Source organism: Zalophus californianus, chromosome 2 (genome assembly GCF_009762305.2).
Source record: "Zalophus californianus isolate mZalCal1 chromosome 2, mZalCal1.pri.v2, whole genome shotgun sequence".
Lineage (NCBI taxonomy): Eukaryota > Metazoa > Chordata > Mammalia > Carnivora > Otariidae > Zalophus > Zalophus californianus.
This window is the reverse complement of record NC_045596.1, coordinates 196,156,792-196,176,384: the sequence shown is the minus strand read 5'-3', so window position 1 is coordinate 196,176,384 and position 19,593 is coordinate 196,156,792. Positions and strand designations below refer to the sequence as shown.

Below are 19,593 nucleotides of genomic sequence, written 5' to 3'. Positions count from 1 at the left end.
ATAAAAAATCTTTAAAAGTAAATAAATAAAATAAAACAGGGATCATATAGTTCATGAGAGGAATCAGGTGATTGTGAATGGAAGCCCCCCCACCACACTGTGAAGGGAAAGTGTGTCCTATACATACGTGTGCATGTACTGTTCACCCTGGAGCTTAGAAATAATCCGCTGCAGTTCCCTCAGGCTTCGGTTGTGCAAACTGAGGTCCAGACGGGGGTGCATTGGGGGTACCGGTGTCGGAAATGGGATTCTCCTGCCCGCAGCCCAGGGACCAGCTTGCGTTGCTGGTCTGTGGTCAGACGAAGAAAGTCGCCTTGGCCTCTAGCCGGGCCCTCCAGCCGCAGTCCCCGTGGGCAGCCTCGCACTTGGGATGTGGGGCAAGGCTCGTCTGCGGGCCGCAGGCTCCCCTTTGGCAGTGACATCCGTGTCCCAGAGTGGCAGGAAGGTTCCAGTCCCTTGTGGACTCTTGCTGTGCCTCACGCTCTGAGCTGCCGGGGCCTCTGCCAACCAAGCCTGCGCCGTGGCGGAAGCTTCCGGAAGGGCCCGGGCCTGGGATCGGGCTGCTTTCTGCCATGGTGGCAGGGAAGGGCCACGTGGCCGGCCGAGGGCAGGGCTCTGCCCTCCTCCCAGGGTGGGATGTCTGCGGAGTCACCTGCCTGCCTGCCTTCCTGGGGTGCGGCTGCGGTCCCCTTGGCCGTGGCACTGAAGTACAGCGTGCAGCTCTCCTGTCCTCCCCCTCCTCTCCGCCCACCGCCCACCGCACCCCTGCTCCTTCCTTCAGGCTGTGCTCGCTCCGTGCGGCTGACTGCTTCTGGGCAGGAGCTGGGTCATGGCTGTCGCTGTCAAAAGAGACCAAACTGGAGGTTTCCAACAGGACCGCTTCCGAGTTCAGGGCACCTTGAAACTCAGAGCCTTCCTCCGAGGACAGGGGGTCCTGGGGTGACAGTCGGAGGTCTTGCTGGGGAAACAGGGGTGTCCTCTGCTGGGTGTAGTGCCGGCTCAGCCCCCACGAAGGGGGACGAAAGCAGCCAGGACTCTTCTCCAAAGGCTGCTTTGATCTTAGACCCATTTCCTGTTTTAGGGCAAGTTTCACCAGCAGCCAGTGATGATGACTGAGGAAACAACCCTCCAGAGCAGTCTGGCTTTCCAGCCCAGCCTCTGGGGGTCCCCACGCTGAGCGGATTTGTGGCTTTTCTCCTGGCGTGTGCCCGGGCTCCCCGGCCCCTCCCCAGCTGGAGCTGGGGCCCGGGAGAAGATTCTGTCTCTGCCTTATCAGCCCCTGGATGCCACACGAGTCCTGGACGGACACAACTCTGCCAGATGCCTGTGGGTCGAGGGTGTGGCAGGCTATAATGAGTTGGCGGGACACTGCCTGAGAAAGAAGCAGAAAAAGAAGACGAGCACAAGGTTATGTTCCTTGAAGTCCTGCATTTTCCCCATAGCCTGAGAACTCCAGACTCTGGAATTCCGAATAGGGGAATATAATCGGGATCCCAAACAGGACTGTTGTTGGAGTATCAGAGCTGGATATTCCGGGGGAGGTTAAGGAGGCCTCAGCTTCCACAGGCTGCAAATGTTTCTAAACTGATAAACGTAATAACAAAGTTTAATCCTATTGATACTATGGCTTCTTTCTCTAGGGCAGCCCTAACTGAGCACTCCGGATGGGTGTGTGTGCGCGTGCGCGCAAATATGCATGTGTTTGCATGTGTGTGTGTGATGTCCGGTAGAAATGCTCATTTTACTTTCAAATAACTGGATCAAATGCTCAGAATGCAACCATCCACACACCAGCAGATGGACTCCAAAACTAGGGGAGGGGGAGGAAAGGAATAACCTCAAACACAAGACCCAAGCAAAGGTTAAACATATCCATCAAAAACCCCATCTCAAGGAATTTCCATGCGCAGCAACAACACTTCCTTTGTGCATAAACATCTTAATCACATTGTTGTCAGTTTAATTTATTTTGATCAGAAGTGTTGACTACGGCAATAATTTCTTTAACAGAGCATTCCAGTAACCTCCCACGTTATTTCCAGTTTCCTGTTGTACTAGATCAAGTGCCTGGTTTCAAGGCGCTCGTTATAAACAGCAAGAAACCTGACGTAGAAGCGGGGAGAAGCGCCCGAGGGTCTGGCAGACTGCGGTGTGGGGGAGCTGGGGGGGCCGACAAAGGACCCCGTGGATCCTCTCCGACTTTTGGGGGATGAAGCGTGCGGGGTCACAAAGCGGGCCTCCGGCGGGGGCGTGGAGACAGCATTCCTTTGGGAGGAGTGGTGCCTCTGTGGTGGGCGCCCCTCGAGCCACTTCTACACATTATTCAGAATTCTCACAATGATGTCACCGCTCTCTGATAATGAGCCACCCGAGGTCAAAAAGGGGAACTAGCCCCCCTCCTCAGGCAAGTCCAAAGTACGTGCATTTAATGAGTAAACTTTCCATGGGGCCACATCATTCATAAGGTTCTGGGTTGCAAACCCAATCTGGCATGCAGTAGGTACTCAATAAATGTTGGTCAGGGGAGCTCAAGATGTCAGCCAGAGCTGCCTGCTTCAGAGCTTGTATGCCTTTGCCGATAGCTCACCCACCATCTTCCTGCTGAGGACTCCCTCCAGGGCCACTTGGGAATCAGGGGTTTGGGGCAGCTCCAGAAAGAGGGGGAGAAGGATCAGCAGCTGGGTCTGTCTGAGCCCCTCAGGCTGGGAGCTGACCCTTGCCCCCGGCTCCCCGCTCACCATGCCCCGGGTCACTGAGAATGGCCCTCCCACTTTTATTTTTATTTCCCAAGTGTAGGGAGGAATGCCCTCTCAAGCTTACATTCATCTGTTAAGCAAAGTTAACACAGTGGGCATGGCGCACTCGGGGTCATTCGTTCATAAAACCAAGCTAATGACCTAAAACTGCCAGGCACTGTCCCAGATGCCAGATTGGAGTGGGGTGTGAATCCCAGCTCCACCACCTACAGAATGTCTGATCTTACGGGACATTACCTGACTTGCTCTGTGCCACCTTCCTCAGCTCCGAATTGGGGGTAATTCAGCACCCACGTCCCAGGGTTCTTGTTGGTCAATAGCACGTGGTGTCATGTCTGGGGGTCCTTGCTCTGCTCCCCCAGTGCTAGGATGCTGAGCGGGGAGGGACGGGGAAGACTTATGTTTGACCCCAACCAGAACCCCAGGGAGGGAGCCCCGCCCACGAGTCCTTACTGATAGAAGTGGACAGGTTGAGTCCAGATTTGCTTGGGTTCCACTTGTGATGCCCCGGTGGGGACCACCGGCAGTCCAATGAGCTCCAGTCCTTGCTCTCCACCTAACCGCTCCTGAGCAGATTCCTGCTCTTAGAGTTAGGGCATCTTAAAGAAACAAGTTGGGGTTGGGGAGGGAGGGAACAATAAGGCAACGTTGGGCCTTACCAATGAGAAATCCAGACAAGACTCCAGCTACGGTCCACAGGCTGGTCTGGGAGGCCCCCTGGAGAAAGGCAGTAGACAACAGCAAAAGGAGGATTTTCTCCAGGAGCATAATCTACGGGACCAAAAGGAGAGTCACCACCCCTAGTCAGGTGCACATGGCCTCAGGGACACGCCCATCCTAAATTCTGCCGCAGTGTCCTTCAGTGTTGGAGGCTTTGTCCTCAATGCCCACTGGGGGGCCCACGGCTGACAGGGCCCCGCTAGAAGCAGGGTCAAGGTCTGAAAGAGCTTCTCTGGCAAAGAGGGATTCTCCCGGTTCTCAGTGCAGTTTATTAAAATATCTGCAGAATCATAAATGCACAGGGAATAGAAGGGCATAGTCCACATGGTTATGGTGGTTCTCTGCTGAGTCAGGTGGGGCTGAGAGAGGAGACTTTTATTTCCAACATTATACATTTCATATTCTCATGTGAACTGTACACATGTATTAGTTTTATGATGCAATAATTCAAAGTATCTGTAGGGCTCATAGTGCCGCTGAATTCCAGTAAACTAGTGTCCCAAACTTTTACAAACAACTTTGTAAAGTATTGCTTTGTCGATTATATGCCTCTTTAAAGGTAGAGTTGGCCTGTGGCCTGAGGTAACAGCACTCCTGATGGCTGAACATGGGGCCTTCCTCCACGGTCCAAAATGGCGGCAGCTTCTACAGAAGGCTCTTTGTACCCCTCACCCAGGCGGGCTTCTTAACTTTGGTTTCCAGTTTGTTTGTTTGTTTGTTTTTAAGGTTTTATTTATTTATTTGAGAGAGAGAGAGACAGAGCAGGGGGAGAGAGGGAGAGAGAATCTGAAGCAGACTCCATGCTGAGTGCAGAGCCTGACGTGGGGCTCGATCCCACAACCACAAGATCATGACCCAACCCGAAACCCAAGAGGCGGACACCAACCTGTGGAACCACCCAGGTGCCCCTGGTTTCTAGTTTTTATATATAAAAAATATATTTCTTAGGATAAGTAAACAAATCGGACATGATTAGAAGATGGTATATTTAAATACCGTGTATGAGGTAATACTGTTGGGCCAAAAGTCTTAGAAAGCTTTGCCGTGGTCATTCATGGGCACCATTTTAACTCGAGGAAAGTCAAATAAGGAGAGAATTGAAAGCATTATGAAGAGCTACTTAACAATCCTGAGAACGCCCGCTCTCCCCAGGCCTCCGGGCTCTGGGCGGCACTGTTTCAAAGGTCCAGCAGGTATTATTTCAGGACTGAATGCCACAAAACTTGGAATCTCTCTCTCTCCTTAAATTAGCTGCATCTTATCAGCTATCTGGTCCTGCTGAGTCAAATTCTTAAGTCTGTCTCAAATGCATTGCATTTTTCCTGTCCTTAACAGCCGTTTTCATGGCGGTTCTGAGCCTATTGCTTCCTGTCTGGGTCCTATGGTTTCCTCTGTCTTCCCTCCCTGTCCACGGTCTCTCCTCCACACCGCAGCCAGGGGATCTGTTTCACCTGCAGATCAGACCTTGTCATCCCTCCCTAACACACTTGGAAGGAGCCCCATCTCACCTGAGGGGCGTCAAGACCCCACTCCTCGACAAGGCGGGCAATCCTGTTGACAACGCATCCCTAGTCTTCCTTTGCAGAGTCATCTTCCAACCTGCGCTCCCACAGTCCCTGTGCTGGCTACCAGGATGGGCCAACCTGCCTGGGCTAAGGGATGCCCGGGTGCTGGTAAAACGTTATTTTGGAGTGTGTCCGTGAGGGTTTCCAGAAGAGGTTAGCACTTCAATCAGTAGACTGAGTAAAGAACCTCACCCTTACCCCCTCACCAGGGCAGGCGGGCCTCGTCCAATCTGTGGAGGGTCCGAAGAGAACAAAAAAGTGGAGAAAGGGCAATTCTCTCTTTTCTTGAGCTGAGACATCCAACTTCTCCTTTCCTTGGACATCCGAGCTCCTAGTTCTCGGTCTTGTGGACTCGGACTGAATTACCCCACATTTTCCTGGTTCTCCTGCTGGCGGCAGGCATACTGTGCCCTACCTCAGCCTCCAAAATTGTGTGAGCCAATTCCCATAATAAATCTCCTCTCACGCATGTCTCTATAGCCTATTGGTTCTGTTTCCCTGGAGAACCTTGACTGACACAACACCACCACCAACAAAGACTCTCTCCTTGACCAAGCCTGACTCAGATCGGCATCTCGAAGCCCTGCTCTTGCTCAGCCTTAAGCCTGGCCTATACAAATTGCAGACATGTAGTACAAATGCCTTTGTCAACCACCCCTCCCCCCACACACATTAAGAGACTTGAACAAACACTCCCACAGCTCCGAACAGCTCAAGGCTTCATCCTTAGGGTGATGAGCTGGCCCCAGTTCAGTTTCTGCCTAAGAAAGCTAACACTGTCAGGAAGATTTACTCTCTGTTCCAGCCAAAATCTGCTGAAAGGCAGAGAGGCTGTGAACCCCCTCTGAGATGAGTTACTCTGGAAAGCTTGCACGTACAAATCCCCGTCTCTGCGTCTCTGAGGTGTAAATCCTCTGCCACCCAGAACTGCCTCCTCAAGGACCAGTGAGCTGTCTCTTTGAAGCACCAACGCTCAAGAACACCCTCCCGGCCTAGGGGTGGGAGGGCAGCCTGCTCTAACTTGCATGAACACTGCCCCTGTCATCAAGATGTGAGAAGTGAGCTCCTCCTCCCGATCAGATGGCAGAGTCCCCTGAACCACCCCCTTTCCCGCTGTTGATAAATTTCCATCTCCCTGACCCTGTTCAAACGTCCGATGTCCCCCCAGTCCACGCCCCCATCCTCCCTTAAAAACGCCCAGCCACCGCCCCACAAACTGAGATTGAGGTCAGTTCTTTGCTGTTGCAACCGACTTAATAAGCTCTGTTTCATCACCTTTAACCAGTAGTCTGGCTCTGCTCATCTCCAATGCCACCCACGCTACTTTCCCGCGGGCTCCCTGTCACTCTGTCTTGTTTCTGCAGCTTTGCCTGAAATGCCCCCGCCCCCCCACCCCCTTTTCTTCCGGCCGGGCTCATCCCCCGAGACCAGCTCAAATGCCCCCTTTTGTAAAGCCTTCTCGGGACACTCTGTCTCGGCCTCTTGTGTTCCTGCGGGGTGGTCTCCGTCACAGAGCTTGCGTGAGCTTGCGTTCATGGGTCTGTGTCTTTGGGGCCCCTGAGGCTCCACCTGCCCACATGCCGGCCTCTGAGTCCATTTCCAGCACGCGGAGGAAGCTGTATGTGCATGCTTAAGTGAGTGAGCTGGTAACAAGTGGAAGACGTCAAACCTGGCTTTGCAGGGCATTCACAAATCATCCAGAGGCCGGCTGCCTCCTCTGGAAGGGAAGGGAAGGCGAGGCGTTCTCAGTTAGGCTGGCCATCAGCACCACCTGACCCTGCTTCCAAAACACCAATTCCAGGGTCCCCCTCAAACCTGTTGGGCCTGCATCCCTGGCAAGGCCCCTGAGTGCCTCCGACAGCCAGCCAGGCTGAGAAGTGGGGGCACGGAGGCCCCGAGGCCCCCCCAGCTCAAACGCTCTCAGCTCCACCGCCCGGCCGTGTGGCTTGCTGGTTATGGCTAGGCTCGTAGCATCAGACCAGCTGGATCTGAATATCGCCTCTGTCTGCCCAGATGCCTGACTTTCCATGCCTCAGTTTCTGTACCTGTAAAATGGGTTTCGTCTCATTGAGTGCTGTGAGAAATTAGACAGTTAATGAGCTTAGAACAGTGTCCAATGCATGATGATCCTGCCCAAAATGTTAGCTATTACTAATGATTCTGTTGGTACTCCCAGGACCTGAAGACGAGAACAAGAGGTCACAGGAGAGTAGGAACAAGTCCTAGCACAGAACCTACAAGACTACAAATGCTTCATACTTCTGTTGAGTGAATCAATGAAAGAGGAAGTCCAGAAGTTCCTGCTTTGACCTTGGGGGCACGGTTTCCATTATTTAAGCAAAGCCATTAACCATTAAAAAACGGAGCTACTCCAAGCCCCCAGGCCCATCCTCCTTAGAAAGTGGATTTCTAAATACTCTGTGGTCTTTTGGCTTTTGGAACAATAACAACAACTTTCTCTTTGCCAACACAACACAATTCACCCCAAAGGAGTCACTTTCTCTCTGGGTCAGGGCTCCTGCGTCTTCCAGGGAAGGTGCCCGCTGGGGAGGGGGGAGGTGCGTGAAAGGGCAGTGTGGCAGGCCTGACATTTACACGGTGTTGGCAGGAGGCTTGGACCAGACACCCAGGGATCAGGGCCCGGCCTAGGTAACATCGCCGGCTGGCTGGCGACCCTGGACGTGGCAGGTCACCTCCGTGAGTGGAGTCCCCGGCTCTGATGAGCACCCTCAGCACCCCATTAGGCCGAGCGGAGCCTGAAGGAGTCTGCAAGTCACCCGGGCGAGGGCCGTACGGCACGCCTGCACTCCGGTGCAGTCCGGTTTCTCTCCTTCCCACTGACCTGCTCTGACCTCTGGGTTCTCGCGACCGAGTGAGTGGCTGGGAAGGACAAAGTTTTGTTTCCCTTCCTCCCGTAATGGCCTCTCAGACTCCTGGGCATAGGACAGTGACAGACGGCAAATGGAAACCCTCTCCACGTGTCCCTCCAGCTCGTCAGGCACACTGGTAGGGGGACACCCTGCTCTGCAAACGCCAACTCCCCTTTATTCGCGGGCGCGGAGCGGGCCGGAAGCTGCGTGTCCCTCAGCCTCCCGCACAGCGAGATGGGCACCCTTACTCCCGGCTCTCAGACGTGGAAATCGAGGCTTGCAGAGGCTCCATAACGTGTCCACCACCACACATCCTCACGGTCTGGGGGCCCCATGGCTTGCGGGGTTGATCAGCCATTTGGGGCTCTCCTAAAAGCAGGAGGTGACCATGCCACCCGCCTCTCCTGGACAGGAGCTGCCCCTCCTGCCCCTTCCATTTGCTCATGGCTCCGTCCTGCAGGGTCTGCTCCCCTGAAAGTCTCTCCCCCCTTTCATCATCAGTAATGGCCACGAGGCGCTGGTTCTTGTGCGCCAAGTTACTTATTTACTCTTCAAAGGGGGCCCTGGGAAGTAGATGGATCTTATATAATCGTCACAGCAACACCAAGAGGTCTTGTGCTTAATGTGTGACAGAAAAACAGATGTGGAGCGTTCCAGTCCCTCCGCCGAGTGGGCTGGTAACAGTGAAGGGCGAGCCACAGTCCCAAAGCAAGCTGCCTGATCCCAAAAGCTGTGCTCTGCAGTGCCGGCTACCTTTTCTCTCCCCCGCTCTTGGCGACGCAGCCTGGCTTCCACCTTCTGGTCCAAAGCATCTCTGGTCATCCCGGCAGGCAGTGATCCTCACCGTCCTTGTGAATTCAGACAATCTCGTCTCCTAGGATTTACCCACATTCTGCCTCCTTGTTTGGTTATCTGGGTATGGAGCTTATCCCCCTACTGGACTAGAAGCAGCCTGAAGACAGGCCTCCTGTCACCTTCGTGGCTTCCGCATGGTCTGGGGCCATGCCTGGAACCCAGTAATGACGGAGCTGATTAACGAGGACACCGTGTATGTGACATAACAGCTGAGCTGTGATGCTAGCTAGCAGACGTAGAGAGTGTCTACAAAACACAGTTCTTGCCACAGTGACCACCGTGCAAACAACTGGACGTCCTAGTACCATTTTCAGAGCTTGTCATCTCTGTTCAAGATAATAGCTCCTTTTAGAAGCTTTCCTAAGACTAAGCTGTTCCTTCTTCCACAGCTATGTGTGCACAAGTACACACACGCACCCATGCACTCTGTACATAGAAAATGAGCAAATTCTTTTAAATGAATAAAACAGTTAATCTTTCTTTAGGAGCGCAATTTCTTTCAAAAAATTTTCTCTGTTCTGCCAACATGTGTAGTAAGGCTCAAGTCTAAATATTTCTCAATGCCTCCTATTCCCTAAAACGTGAGTTGCCGAGTGTATTCGCTGAGGGCCAGAAGAGACACCTCTCCTTGGCAGGGACACCCAGGCCCTTGCAGGACTCCTGCAGAGTCACACAGACCCCGAGAGTCACACAGACCACTCTCATCCGCGTGCGTCTATACCGAGGGCTGGGGGCGGGGCTTGGCTCAGTGCAGGTGCCCTACTGGAAACAGAGAAGAGGTCCAAAAGCCAGCATTCAGAAGAAATGGAGGGCTTTCAGAAGCTGTGCGTGACATCATAGTATGTACTGTATATTTTGTATCGGGTCGGGACAGGCAGGACCCTATGCCTGTTTGTCGACAGAAGAGATTTCAGCCTGTGATACAGAACATGGCCTGTGTCGTGTATCGTGAGCACAATTGCAGCTGTGCTCCGGACGTGGCCGGGTGTTGGGGCTGGGCTCCCTAAGCTAAGAGAGTGTGTCTGCAAAGAGAGGCACCCTACGCTCCTCCCCTCCCTGGACGCGCACGGGGGATGGAGTCCGTTCCTCCACATTCTGACTCTGGACTGGCCGTGACTACTTGGACACGTAGAATACAACAGAAGCCACGCTGACCCAGGGCCAGGCCAGTTTTAAGAGGACTGACAGCTTCTGTTTGCTTTCTCTCAGAATTCCCAGCTGCCATGTCCACAGCCCCAGCTGCTCTGTTGAGGAGAATGGGGGCGCCCCGGGGTGCCAGGCATGTAAGCAAAGATGCCGTCTGTACGGCCAGCCCAGTGGAGCCTCCTTACGGATCCAGACACCTGCCGTCCTACTGCACCCACCTGTGATCCCCCACCCCCTGCCAAGAAACCCCCCAGGTGCCCAGTGAGCCCCCCAGAACCAAGGTTGGTGGGCCCCATGGCTGATGGTTGTGATTTTAAGGCATCAAGGTCTGGGGTGCTTTGTTACGCAGCCACTGACAGCCTGCTTGCCTCCAGAAACCAAAACCCAGACGTGGTAAGCTCTGAAGAAGAGAACCAGGCTCCGGACACGGGCCCCCAACATGCCCATCCTCCAGGGCTGCTGGTAGAAGAGGGTGGCCCATGGCGTGAGGAGCTGACCGGCTTCATGAAGCCCACGCAGCAAGCATGGCACACCAGGGCCCAGGCCAGTGCGGACCAGGGGCACAGCGTGCTCACACCTGGAGGGGAAGCGGACAACAGCGGTGTTTGTGGGGTGCCTAACCTCTCCATAAAACCTGGCTTCCCCAAGGGCATCCCTAACCAAGCACCCGAATGGGTGGATAACACAACTCTGTGTACAGACACGCACGCCTAGGCATAGGAAGCAACAAGGACGTGCGGGAGATATTTTCTCTGCATGATGCAGTGGGCGCTCCTCCCCAGCAAGGGAGCGGGGCTCTTCCCTTGTCCGCCCTTTAGGAAAAGTGGCCGAGCCCCTGATCCTCTAAGCCCTCCTGCCGAAGCTCTGTCAATGACGAAGCAGTTAGATGGCCTTGACCATGGTACATTCCCTCCCAAATGCGCTTTGCTGTTCAAGCCCTAGGAAGGAGATTTAGGCACAGCAATAAAACAAGAACACAAGCTGTGCCGGGCCCCGCCACAGGGACGACCAGAAGGACAGTGCTCTCACGACTTCCGCGCGTTTCATGTAAGCACACGTAAATGTGGACACTCGGAAAAAGGAGGAGCAGGGTGCTGGGAGAGAATCAAGACATGACCAAGAGAAAACGAGACACAGAGAGTCTTCACCGGAGGAGACGCGGGTGGGACACACGTTCACTGGGCCAGAGCTGTTCTCAGTCTCTACGAGGCTCTTGGGCTCAAGCCTCTGGCTGCGTCCCGTCAGGCCGGTGACTGAGGACACAGGAGAAACAGGTGCACAGATCCTATGAAGGAGTCGTGTGGGGTCCCTTCCCAAGGTGTTCCCAGGGAAATGTGACCATCTCCAATTTCTACTGTGTGGACTGACCCCCACCAAAGCAGCCAGCCCCAAACAAAAGCCGATTCAAACCATCGTCTTGTGCTGGTGAGTGCGGGCTGCCCTCTTTCTCCCCAACAGGGGAAATCATCGAATGCCCGGATTTACTTACTCGGGCGTTCCTCTGTGTTCCCCTTGTGAAGGCAGGCGGTTCGTGCTCAGGGGTGGGCTTTTCTCACCTGGCACAATATCTGTGAAGTCCGAGGCGAGGAAAACATGCATCTGGAGCAGCAGGTGGGGGCCCCGGCTGCCTCAGGGCTTCCGGGAGGCGGAGGGCAGACAGGTCGGCCCTCCTGCAGCAGCACCTGGTCTCGGCGGAAGGCTTCCCGCTCCTTCGATAGAGCAGTGGACGCGGCATCCTAATGCCTGAGGAAGAGCAAGGGCCTGGGGTGCAGAGCCAGACTGTGACAGCTTCAACGGGATGCCCCACACCCTTTTCCTGGCCGATCGGTGACAGACACCCAGCATTCTAGAACAGGCTGCCCTATCTAGGCATCAGAGCCCCCGAGCTCAGACCCCATGCTGCTGTCATCAGGTCCGACCCAGATGCGACGGTGGGTGATCCTGCTCTGCAAGGCCGGCCAGAGGCCCACTCTGCCCACATGTGGGCAGGATCGGGGTGGCGGGATGGGAGCCTGGACCGGACAGGCTTGCTGGGGTCTGCTTTGGGCCCTGCGAGGTCTGGCACTAACCCTGACCTGCATCTTCCACCCCAGGACTTCTTGGGATGGGAATTAATCGACTCAACAAATGTGTGCTGCAAGGCATCATGCTGTCCTTGCTTTAGAGCATAAGGAAATGAGAAGACTCTCCTCGTCATGGTCACAGAATGTGGAACTTTATGTGTCTCTGCAACTGGGGCAGGCACAGGGCGGAACAAGGAAAGAAAAGGGGGCTTCCCTGGGGACAAGACAGGGGGCTGGAGCGTGACAGGAAGGTGTCACAGTCTGGCTGGGTGACCATCCTACAGTCGAGACAAAGGAATCAACACAAGAGAAGTTCGGAAACGTTCCCGTGTCATTGTGTTTCCCATCCTAGAAACCTCAGCCCACGCTCCCGGCTTACGGAAGTTGTCTGGAAGGTGACATGGGTCCCCATCCTTTACCACCTGAAGAGTCGTGTAGCAAACGGGAAAATGAAACCACTCCCCAGGCACACACACTCGGGCGCCGTGGACCTGGGGTTTTCACACAGCAGTTCTCCCTCATGCACCCAGGTCCCCCCTCGGCGTCCTCACGAGCAGGAACAAGGGTGATTACTACACCTGCTCACGGCAGGGACAGTTGTGCCCACCAAGGCCGTCTGGGACTGTGAACGTCTGTCTTGTCCAAGTTAAGAAAAATGGGGGAGGGGTATCCTAATTTATCTGCTCCTGAATCGGAGCAAGATGCATCTTTAAAGTCACCTGAAAAGCTCCCTCCGTAAGGGCCTCCCTAGGACTCTGGCTATGCCGACGACGAGCCTCGCTCTGATCTCTGGCCAACACGTCTGCGGCCAGAGTGGACGGAGGTCCTCTTTGAAACGGGTTTATTCATGGTTCCGAGGGCCCAGGAAAGACACTTAAGGAAACGTGTTCCTTTTTCATGATTTGGAATCCTGGAGTGAACTGATTTCTTACTGAGTCTTTGAAGCTGTGATCTCTGACACAAGCATAATGTTAAGGAAAAAACCCAACAACAACAGGGAAGGTCAGGACTGCAAACACCAGGGAGGGTAGCTTTCCTTTCAGTCCCGAATCATCTGTTCTCCCTCTTCCTACCCTCCCTGAAGCCTTCACTAGGTCAATGCATGTTTTCGTTGGGTTTTTACCACCTGCTGGAGACAGAAGGCATGAAGGAAAGGAAGCAAAGGAAAGACTTTCTCCAGAAGCCCAGGGCTCAGCTGGGGAGAGAAACCATATGCTCATGAAAAGTTTAAGCAGAAAGAAAATCGTGTCAAATTGAGCTGTGGATCGTGGTGGAATGAGTCTGGGGCCCGAGGACAGTGTGGTCAGGGAGGGCTCCCAGCAAAGAAGGGGTGCACGCACCTTGGACAGGCAGACGGGAGCAGGGCTGAAGAGAGCACGTGTGGGGCCGATGGGGCAGGAAGTGGCCACTGAAATGGTGGGTCCATGCTGGGGACAGTGAGGTAGGGGCCGGACAGCAGGAGCCTCTTCTGGTCTAGCTGGGGGTTTAGGTCTCGTTTCTAAGAAATAAAGAGCCATGGGGAATGTAGTCCACCTAGTTTTGTGAATGGGGTGTCTGGGTCCCGTGACAGAGGGAGGAACTCAGGTGATGACATCACTGGAAACTGTTGGGGACACCGGGGTCACAGCTGAGGCAGGGTGGGGGTGGCAGCAGGAAGGGAGAGGACTGGTCACTAGCTCCTGTCAAATTCTGTCCCTGGGGTTGATGCCTCATTCTGGGCCCCCATCGGCTCCCGCCCAGATTTCTGGCTGCTTGCCTGGCCCCCGGTCTCTCCCCACTATACCCCATGGTCTCGACCGTCCCCACCACTGCCCTCCTCAGGGCCTCACTGGACTGTGTTATTCCTTGGTTTAAAACCTTTCCATTGGTCTCCAATGCCTGGAGGGTAAAACCCAAATTCCTCCCCCAGTTGCAAGTCCCTGTGTGATCCAGTCTAATCTGTCCCCAGCCACACTGCTCCCATCTAGAAAATTCTCACCCTGCGCTCACACTGCTCACCAAGCACACTGCCTCTGCAGGCTTTCTGCCTCTGAGCGGGGGCGGCTGTTTGCCGGCTGGGCCACACCCCTGTGCCCAGGTAGGTGGGGTCCCCGCCGCCCCCGCCCCCCCCCCCGCCTCAGCCCTGATGCTTGGGCTCCAGCACCAGTGCGGGGTTCCCAAACGTGAACTTTAGTCAACCTGGAGGCCTGTTTAAGTATATTTGCTGGACACCAGGCCCAGAATTTCTGGTTAAATAGATGCATTTGGAGAATCAGGAAAAGTCTGCTGTGATGTGATGTGGGTCCAGGTGCATCTTGAGGTCTTGCATTTTTAAGGAGTTCCCGGTGGTGATCCGTGGCTGGTCCCCGAGCACCCCAGGCTGTCCCCCCAGGACGGCAAACGCCTTCTCTCTGTTCTTCTGAGTTCCCTGCTTACAGCTGCGCCCCCAGTTAGGCCTCAGAGCCCACATCCCCATCACGTGCGTCCAGGCCCTTCTGCCACACACATCTCCAAGCGTGAACAAATGCACACCCAGCATATCGCGCAGTGCGGATGAGGGTGTAACATTTCTAGTTGCATTAGGAACAAATGCTCCAAGCGGACCCTTGGAAACACAGTAATTAACATAACTTCGGAATGAAGTTTCTCAGCAAGCTCTGATTTGTCCTAACAGCTTAGGAAGCCATACGTACCCACTTCATCTAGACCAGTCTATCACAGGCCCGAAGCTTGAAGAAGACGTGTACTGTCCTCCATCTTCATGCTTTTTGGTGATGTTGAACCTGAGATAGTGAACAGCTCAAGGTTTTGCGCTATGGCTGTTCCTTTTGTTAATCTTTTTTCTTATCGTGATAAAATACAGATAACCTAAAATTTGCCATCTTAACCATTTTAAGTGTACAGTTCAGTGGTATTGATAATTTATTAAATTAACATAATTTAGTGCTGCAATAGATTATTAATAATTTGTAGTACTTGATAATGGTGTGCAACCATCCCCACCATCCATCTCCAGAACTCTTTTTATCTTGTAAAACTGACATTCTGCACCCATTAAACATTAGTTCCTGAAACCCCCGCATCACTGTTCTACTCTCTGTTGACTACTCTAAGAACCTCGTGTAACTGGATTATACAATATTTGCCCTTGTGGGACCGGCTGATTTTACTTAGCCTAAAGTTCTCAAGATTCAACCATGTTGTAGCATTCCCTTCTTTTTAAAGACTAATTAATACTCCACTGTGTGTACAGGCCACATTTTTCTCATCCATTCATCTGTTGATTTGCTTTGCTTACTTTGCTTCACATTTTTAGCTATCGCAACAATGCTGCCGTGGACATGGATGTACAGGTATCTTTTCCCGACCTTGTTTTCAACTCCTTTAGGTACATACCCAGAAGTGGAATTGCTGGATCATAGGGTAGCTCTACTTTTAATGTCTTGAGGAACCTCGATGCCGTTTTCCAGAGTGCCTGCTCCAGCTGGCATTCCCGCCAACAGTGTAGGAGGGTTCCCCTTTCTCCGCGTCCTCGCCAACATCTGTCGTTTCTTGTGCTGTTGATTTTAGCCATTCTGACGGGTGTGAGGTGGTATCTCATTGTGGTTTTGATTGGTATTTCCCTGATGCGGAGTGATGCTGAGCATTTTTTCATGTGTCCATTGGCCGTTTGTAAATGTCTTCTTTGAAGAAATATCTGTTCATGTCTTCTGCCCATTTCTTGACTGGATTCTTTGTTTTTTGGGTGTTGAGTTTGATAAGTTCTTTATAGATTTTGGATACTAGCCCTTTATCTGATAAGACATTTGCAAACACCTCCCATTCTGTAGGTTGTCTTTTGGTTTTGTCGACTGTTTCCTTTGCTGTGCTTTGGGGATGGGGTAACCGGGTGATGGGCATTAAGGAGGGCACCTGATGTGATGAGCAAAGGGTGTTACATACAACTGAGGAATCACTGAACTCTACCTCTGAAACGAATAATACACTATATGTTAATTAATTGAATTAAAAAAACCTTAGAGCCAAATTTGTGGCTCACCGTGAACTGTATGTTTTCACTTTATCCTACTTTCTGACCTATAGTTCCTCTTCCTGACTTTTCTCATATCTTTTTTCCTTTTAAATTGTTTTTTTCTTACTTCCCCTTATTTTTTAAAATAGGAAGAGATATAGGTGACTTTGTTCTTCCTGAGGCCTAATTTTCATGAGTCTCTTCCCTATCCATCTTAGTGTTAATACATACCAGAAACTCATACCACCACTTATGAAACTTTGTGGGAGCACGGAGAAGCAAACAATGTGGGGTCACAGGTGGACACCAGCAGCACGAATAGAGATGCAGTGTGGGCCTGACACAGCCCCGTCCCTGCAGAAGGCACTGGACTGGATGGGCCTGAGGGTCCTCACATAGCCCCAGAAGGCAGACTTACAGGGCAGTTATTCTGGAAGTTTCTCTCAAGTGACTGGCATTCACTGAACTCTCCTTCTGAGTTATCAAATGTTTGGTTATCTGTCCTCAAGGTCACGTACAGGGCACCCCGGCCCTTAATGGGTTTCCTCCTAGGCTGGGCTGAGGCAAGGGCCTGAACATCTCTACTATGGTAGGTGGTGCCCAGGAGGGCCTTGAATCCTGAAGGCATAAACCACCAACGACAGGCAGCAGTAAGCTGGCTCAAGCTTGCACTGACTTCCTGAACACCCTTCCAATCCTCAGCCTCCAGGACTTAACACACACGTGAGCTGCATGGCTTCGCTGATATGATCGCCAAACTTTTCTCCCCCTTTTTTTTATTCCTGGCAATGAGGGGATTATGAGGTGGCTAAGAGCTGAAATTTGCCATTTACATAAGCTCACTGACAGGTCTCTCCTGACACTGCAGGTATCCAGGTACTCCCAGCGAAACCAGTATCTTACCTGCAGAGGGGAACCACAGGTAGGGCTCCTGAGCACCAGGCCCACTGAGGCTGCTTTGTGTATGGAAAAAAAACCTGGGCCTGGCTCTCAAATGGCTCTGTCCTGAAATAAAGCCTTGAGGCCAGTGTCACCAGGCCAGCTCCATGGCCTAGTCTGTGGCTAAATCTATGTCACCTTCTTCAACTAAGGTAGTAGGGGTTTAAATGCAACTGCCTTAAGTGAGGCACTTTCTACGGCTCCAAAGCCTTGAGCAACAAATTAAACAAGAGCAAGACGGAATTTGGCCAAAGACACACACACACACACACACACACACAGAGCTTTTGAAGGGTCACAGCTGCCTCTGGAAGAAGCGTCCTGATGTTAGAGATGCTCAAGGAAGTGCAGGCTGGAAGAGGGGATGCCTATCAGAGCAGGGGTTCAAAGTGGTGGCTTTGAGCATCCTTCCAACCTTGAACTTTTATAACCCTAGGATAGAATGCATAGGCTCCTACTGCACTTATGAAATCCCGCTCCACAGGTGAAAGGAGGCTGCTTGTTCTTACCACTTCCACAGGCCAAGCTGAAGGAGCAGGAATTAGCACAGCCAGCAAACAATGACCTTGGTGTCCATGTGCCCAGAACCACAGATCGCTCAGGCCCTGGACCAGGAAGCCAGGTAGTAGCACGGAAAGGGCCAGCCACCCCCAGAGGAGCTGTCCTGGGGTGAAGTCGTAGACCGTGGAGTAGAGGCCTGCGTGATGAAAGAGGAAAGATGAGAGGGTGAGTGCAAGGCCGGAGGGGAGAGTGAGGGCCCCTCCAACACCGCATCCTCAGCACGGGCAGGACTCCCTGCTGGACCCAGCCCTGGAGCAGGCACGGCCAGCTCGCATTCTAGACAGGCCTGCGGAAGGATGGAGGTGCCAGGGCTCATGGTCACTGAGAGGGGCTGGGCTGTTGGCTTGCATAGGACAGCACGTGCAAAAACTACTTGGCACCTGGTATGTGCATTTAAAAAATGCTAATCCTCCTCTCTGGGGATTTATTTTTTAATTTTTGAGGATGCTAGGGTAAAGTAATGTAGAGAAAGAGTTAGACAAATCTAGGTGAGGGTCTGTACTCCCAATCAGTGACAGTGAGGGGAGGGGGACTTGTGTCTGTCCAGCACCAGTAGGTGCACAAATTCACTCTAGTCGTTTTATGTGATCATTCCTTGGGTTTTCCAATATTTAAGTTTAAAATGGATTTACGGGCACATAAAGCTGCAAATTGTAGTGGAAACACAGAATTGCCCCGGGGCCAGATAGGAACCCTGCAGGTCTGGACCGAGGGGCCACGGAATGGACAGGCTCTGTTGGGAGTCCTAACCACCCTGGGCTTTCTGCTCCCCAACCCCTCTACCCGCCAAGGTAAACCAGGGTTTCCAACACAAAAAAGTCTTTGGAGGAGTCACCACCCTGCCTAGGCCCAGCAATGCTGAGGCCCCAGTTGGTTGTCCGGTGAGAGGGAAAGTAGGCACAACGTCTGCGGGAGCACCTGGGGTGAGTACTGACACGGGGCTCCTGTGTTGCCCGAGGCCAACCTGTTTGGGTGCTGGACCAGGGAGATTTGGAGGAGACCTCCCTCGCTCCCTCGGCCTCCTCCTGGGTGAAGATCTGGCCCGGGGCGCCTTTGAAATCGCGCTGCGGGGACGCCCCAGTGGGACCCACAGGGACAGCCTTGCAAACTGGCGACCCCACCAACCCCGAGGCACCAAGTTGCCCATAGGGCTAAAGTTGCGAGCCGCCGCCTGCCAGGGGTCCCCAAGTACGTGCGTGCTGTGAGGGGCGCGGGGCCCTGGAGGTCTGGAGGCTGGGGCCTCATTAAACCCCCCACCCCTCCCCAAGGACCCCGCGGAGACAGACCCATCAGCAGGGAGCCCGGCGCAAGTGGGCGGAGGCCTACTCCCCCCGCACAGAGAGAGTTACAAGTTCAAAGCTGAAAGGCGCTAAACAGTGTTGCCATCTTGCTGGTCCAGGACAAGCTCCCCCAGCAAGCCGTCTGGCCGAGTCCTGAAGCCCGCAGCGGATTCAAAGTCCCCCAGGGCCACGCGGCCGCCTCCCCCGCCGCCAAGACCCCCGGGCCGGCCGGGGGGTGGGAGGGGGGGAGCGCAGGGTGCACCCAGACCCGCGTCCTGCGCAGCTCGCACCGCGGCCGTCGGCTGCGTCCAAGAGGCCTTTCCGGAGGGAAGGGCGGGAATACACGTGCCCAGCCTCCAGGAGAGGACCGTGCACCCGCGGGGACCCACCGGGGACAGGGAGGGCGGGCGGGGTGCCACCGTGCACGCACGGGCGCGCAGAGCCGAGCGCCGTCCGGGGCAGGCTGCCCGCCGCGGCAGGAGTGGCCCGTGCGTCCCCTGGCGTCCGGTTGGGTCGGGGGGCTGGAGGGGGGAGCGGGGCAGGCGCCCAGCCTGGGGCCGCCCGGCACTCAAGCGCGCTCTGCTCGGCCGCCAGCAGCGGGGCGTACAGCCCCAGGGCCCCCGGGTGCATCGTCCGCGCCGCCGCCCGCCGGGCCCGCCTCCTCGCCCCCGCCCCTTCCCCTGCCCGCCGCCTGGTGGTGGGGAGGCTTCCGGCCCCAGAACCCACCTCAGGAGCCGTGGGGGCGCCGAGTACCTGCTGGTTTATCCCACGCGGCTAGCCGGGGACAGAGGCAGGGCAGCCCTGAGTCTTCCGGTCCCTAGGTGGGTAAGTACAAATCAGATCAGGC

The 19,593-nt window shown here is 54.1% G+C and overlaps 1 protein-coding gene across 1 annotated transcript; it reads right to left on the bottom strand.

Moving 5' to 3' along the window:
- Positions 1-295: 295 nt before the first annotated feature.
- XKR5 (XK related 5) lies at positions 296-19,376 on the bottom strand. Its single transcript, XM_027598408.2, is given in 15 exon segments — positions 296-652; positions 654-811; positions 898-1,030; positions 1,032-1,081; positions 1,084-1,166; positions 1,168-1,372; positions 3,416-3,527; positions 10,258-10,409; positions 10,412-10,489; positions 11,469-11,535; positions 11,537-11,578; positions 11,580-11,655; positions 17,415-17,446; positions 17,448-17,602; positions 19,319-19,376. Coding segments are annotated over 15 exon segments (1,758 nt in total).
- Positions 19,377-19,593: the final 217 nt, after the last annotated feature.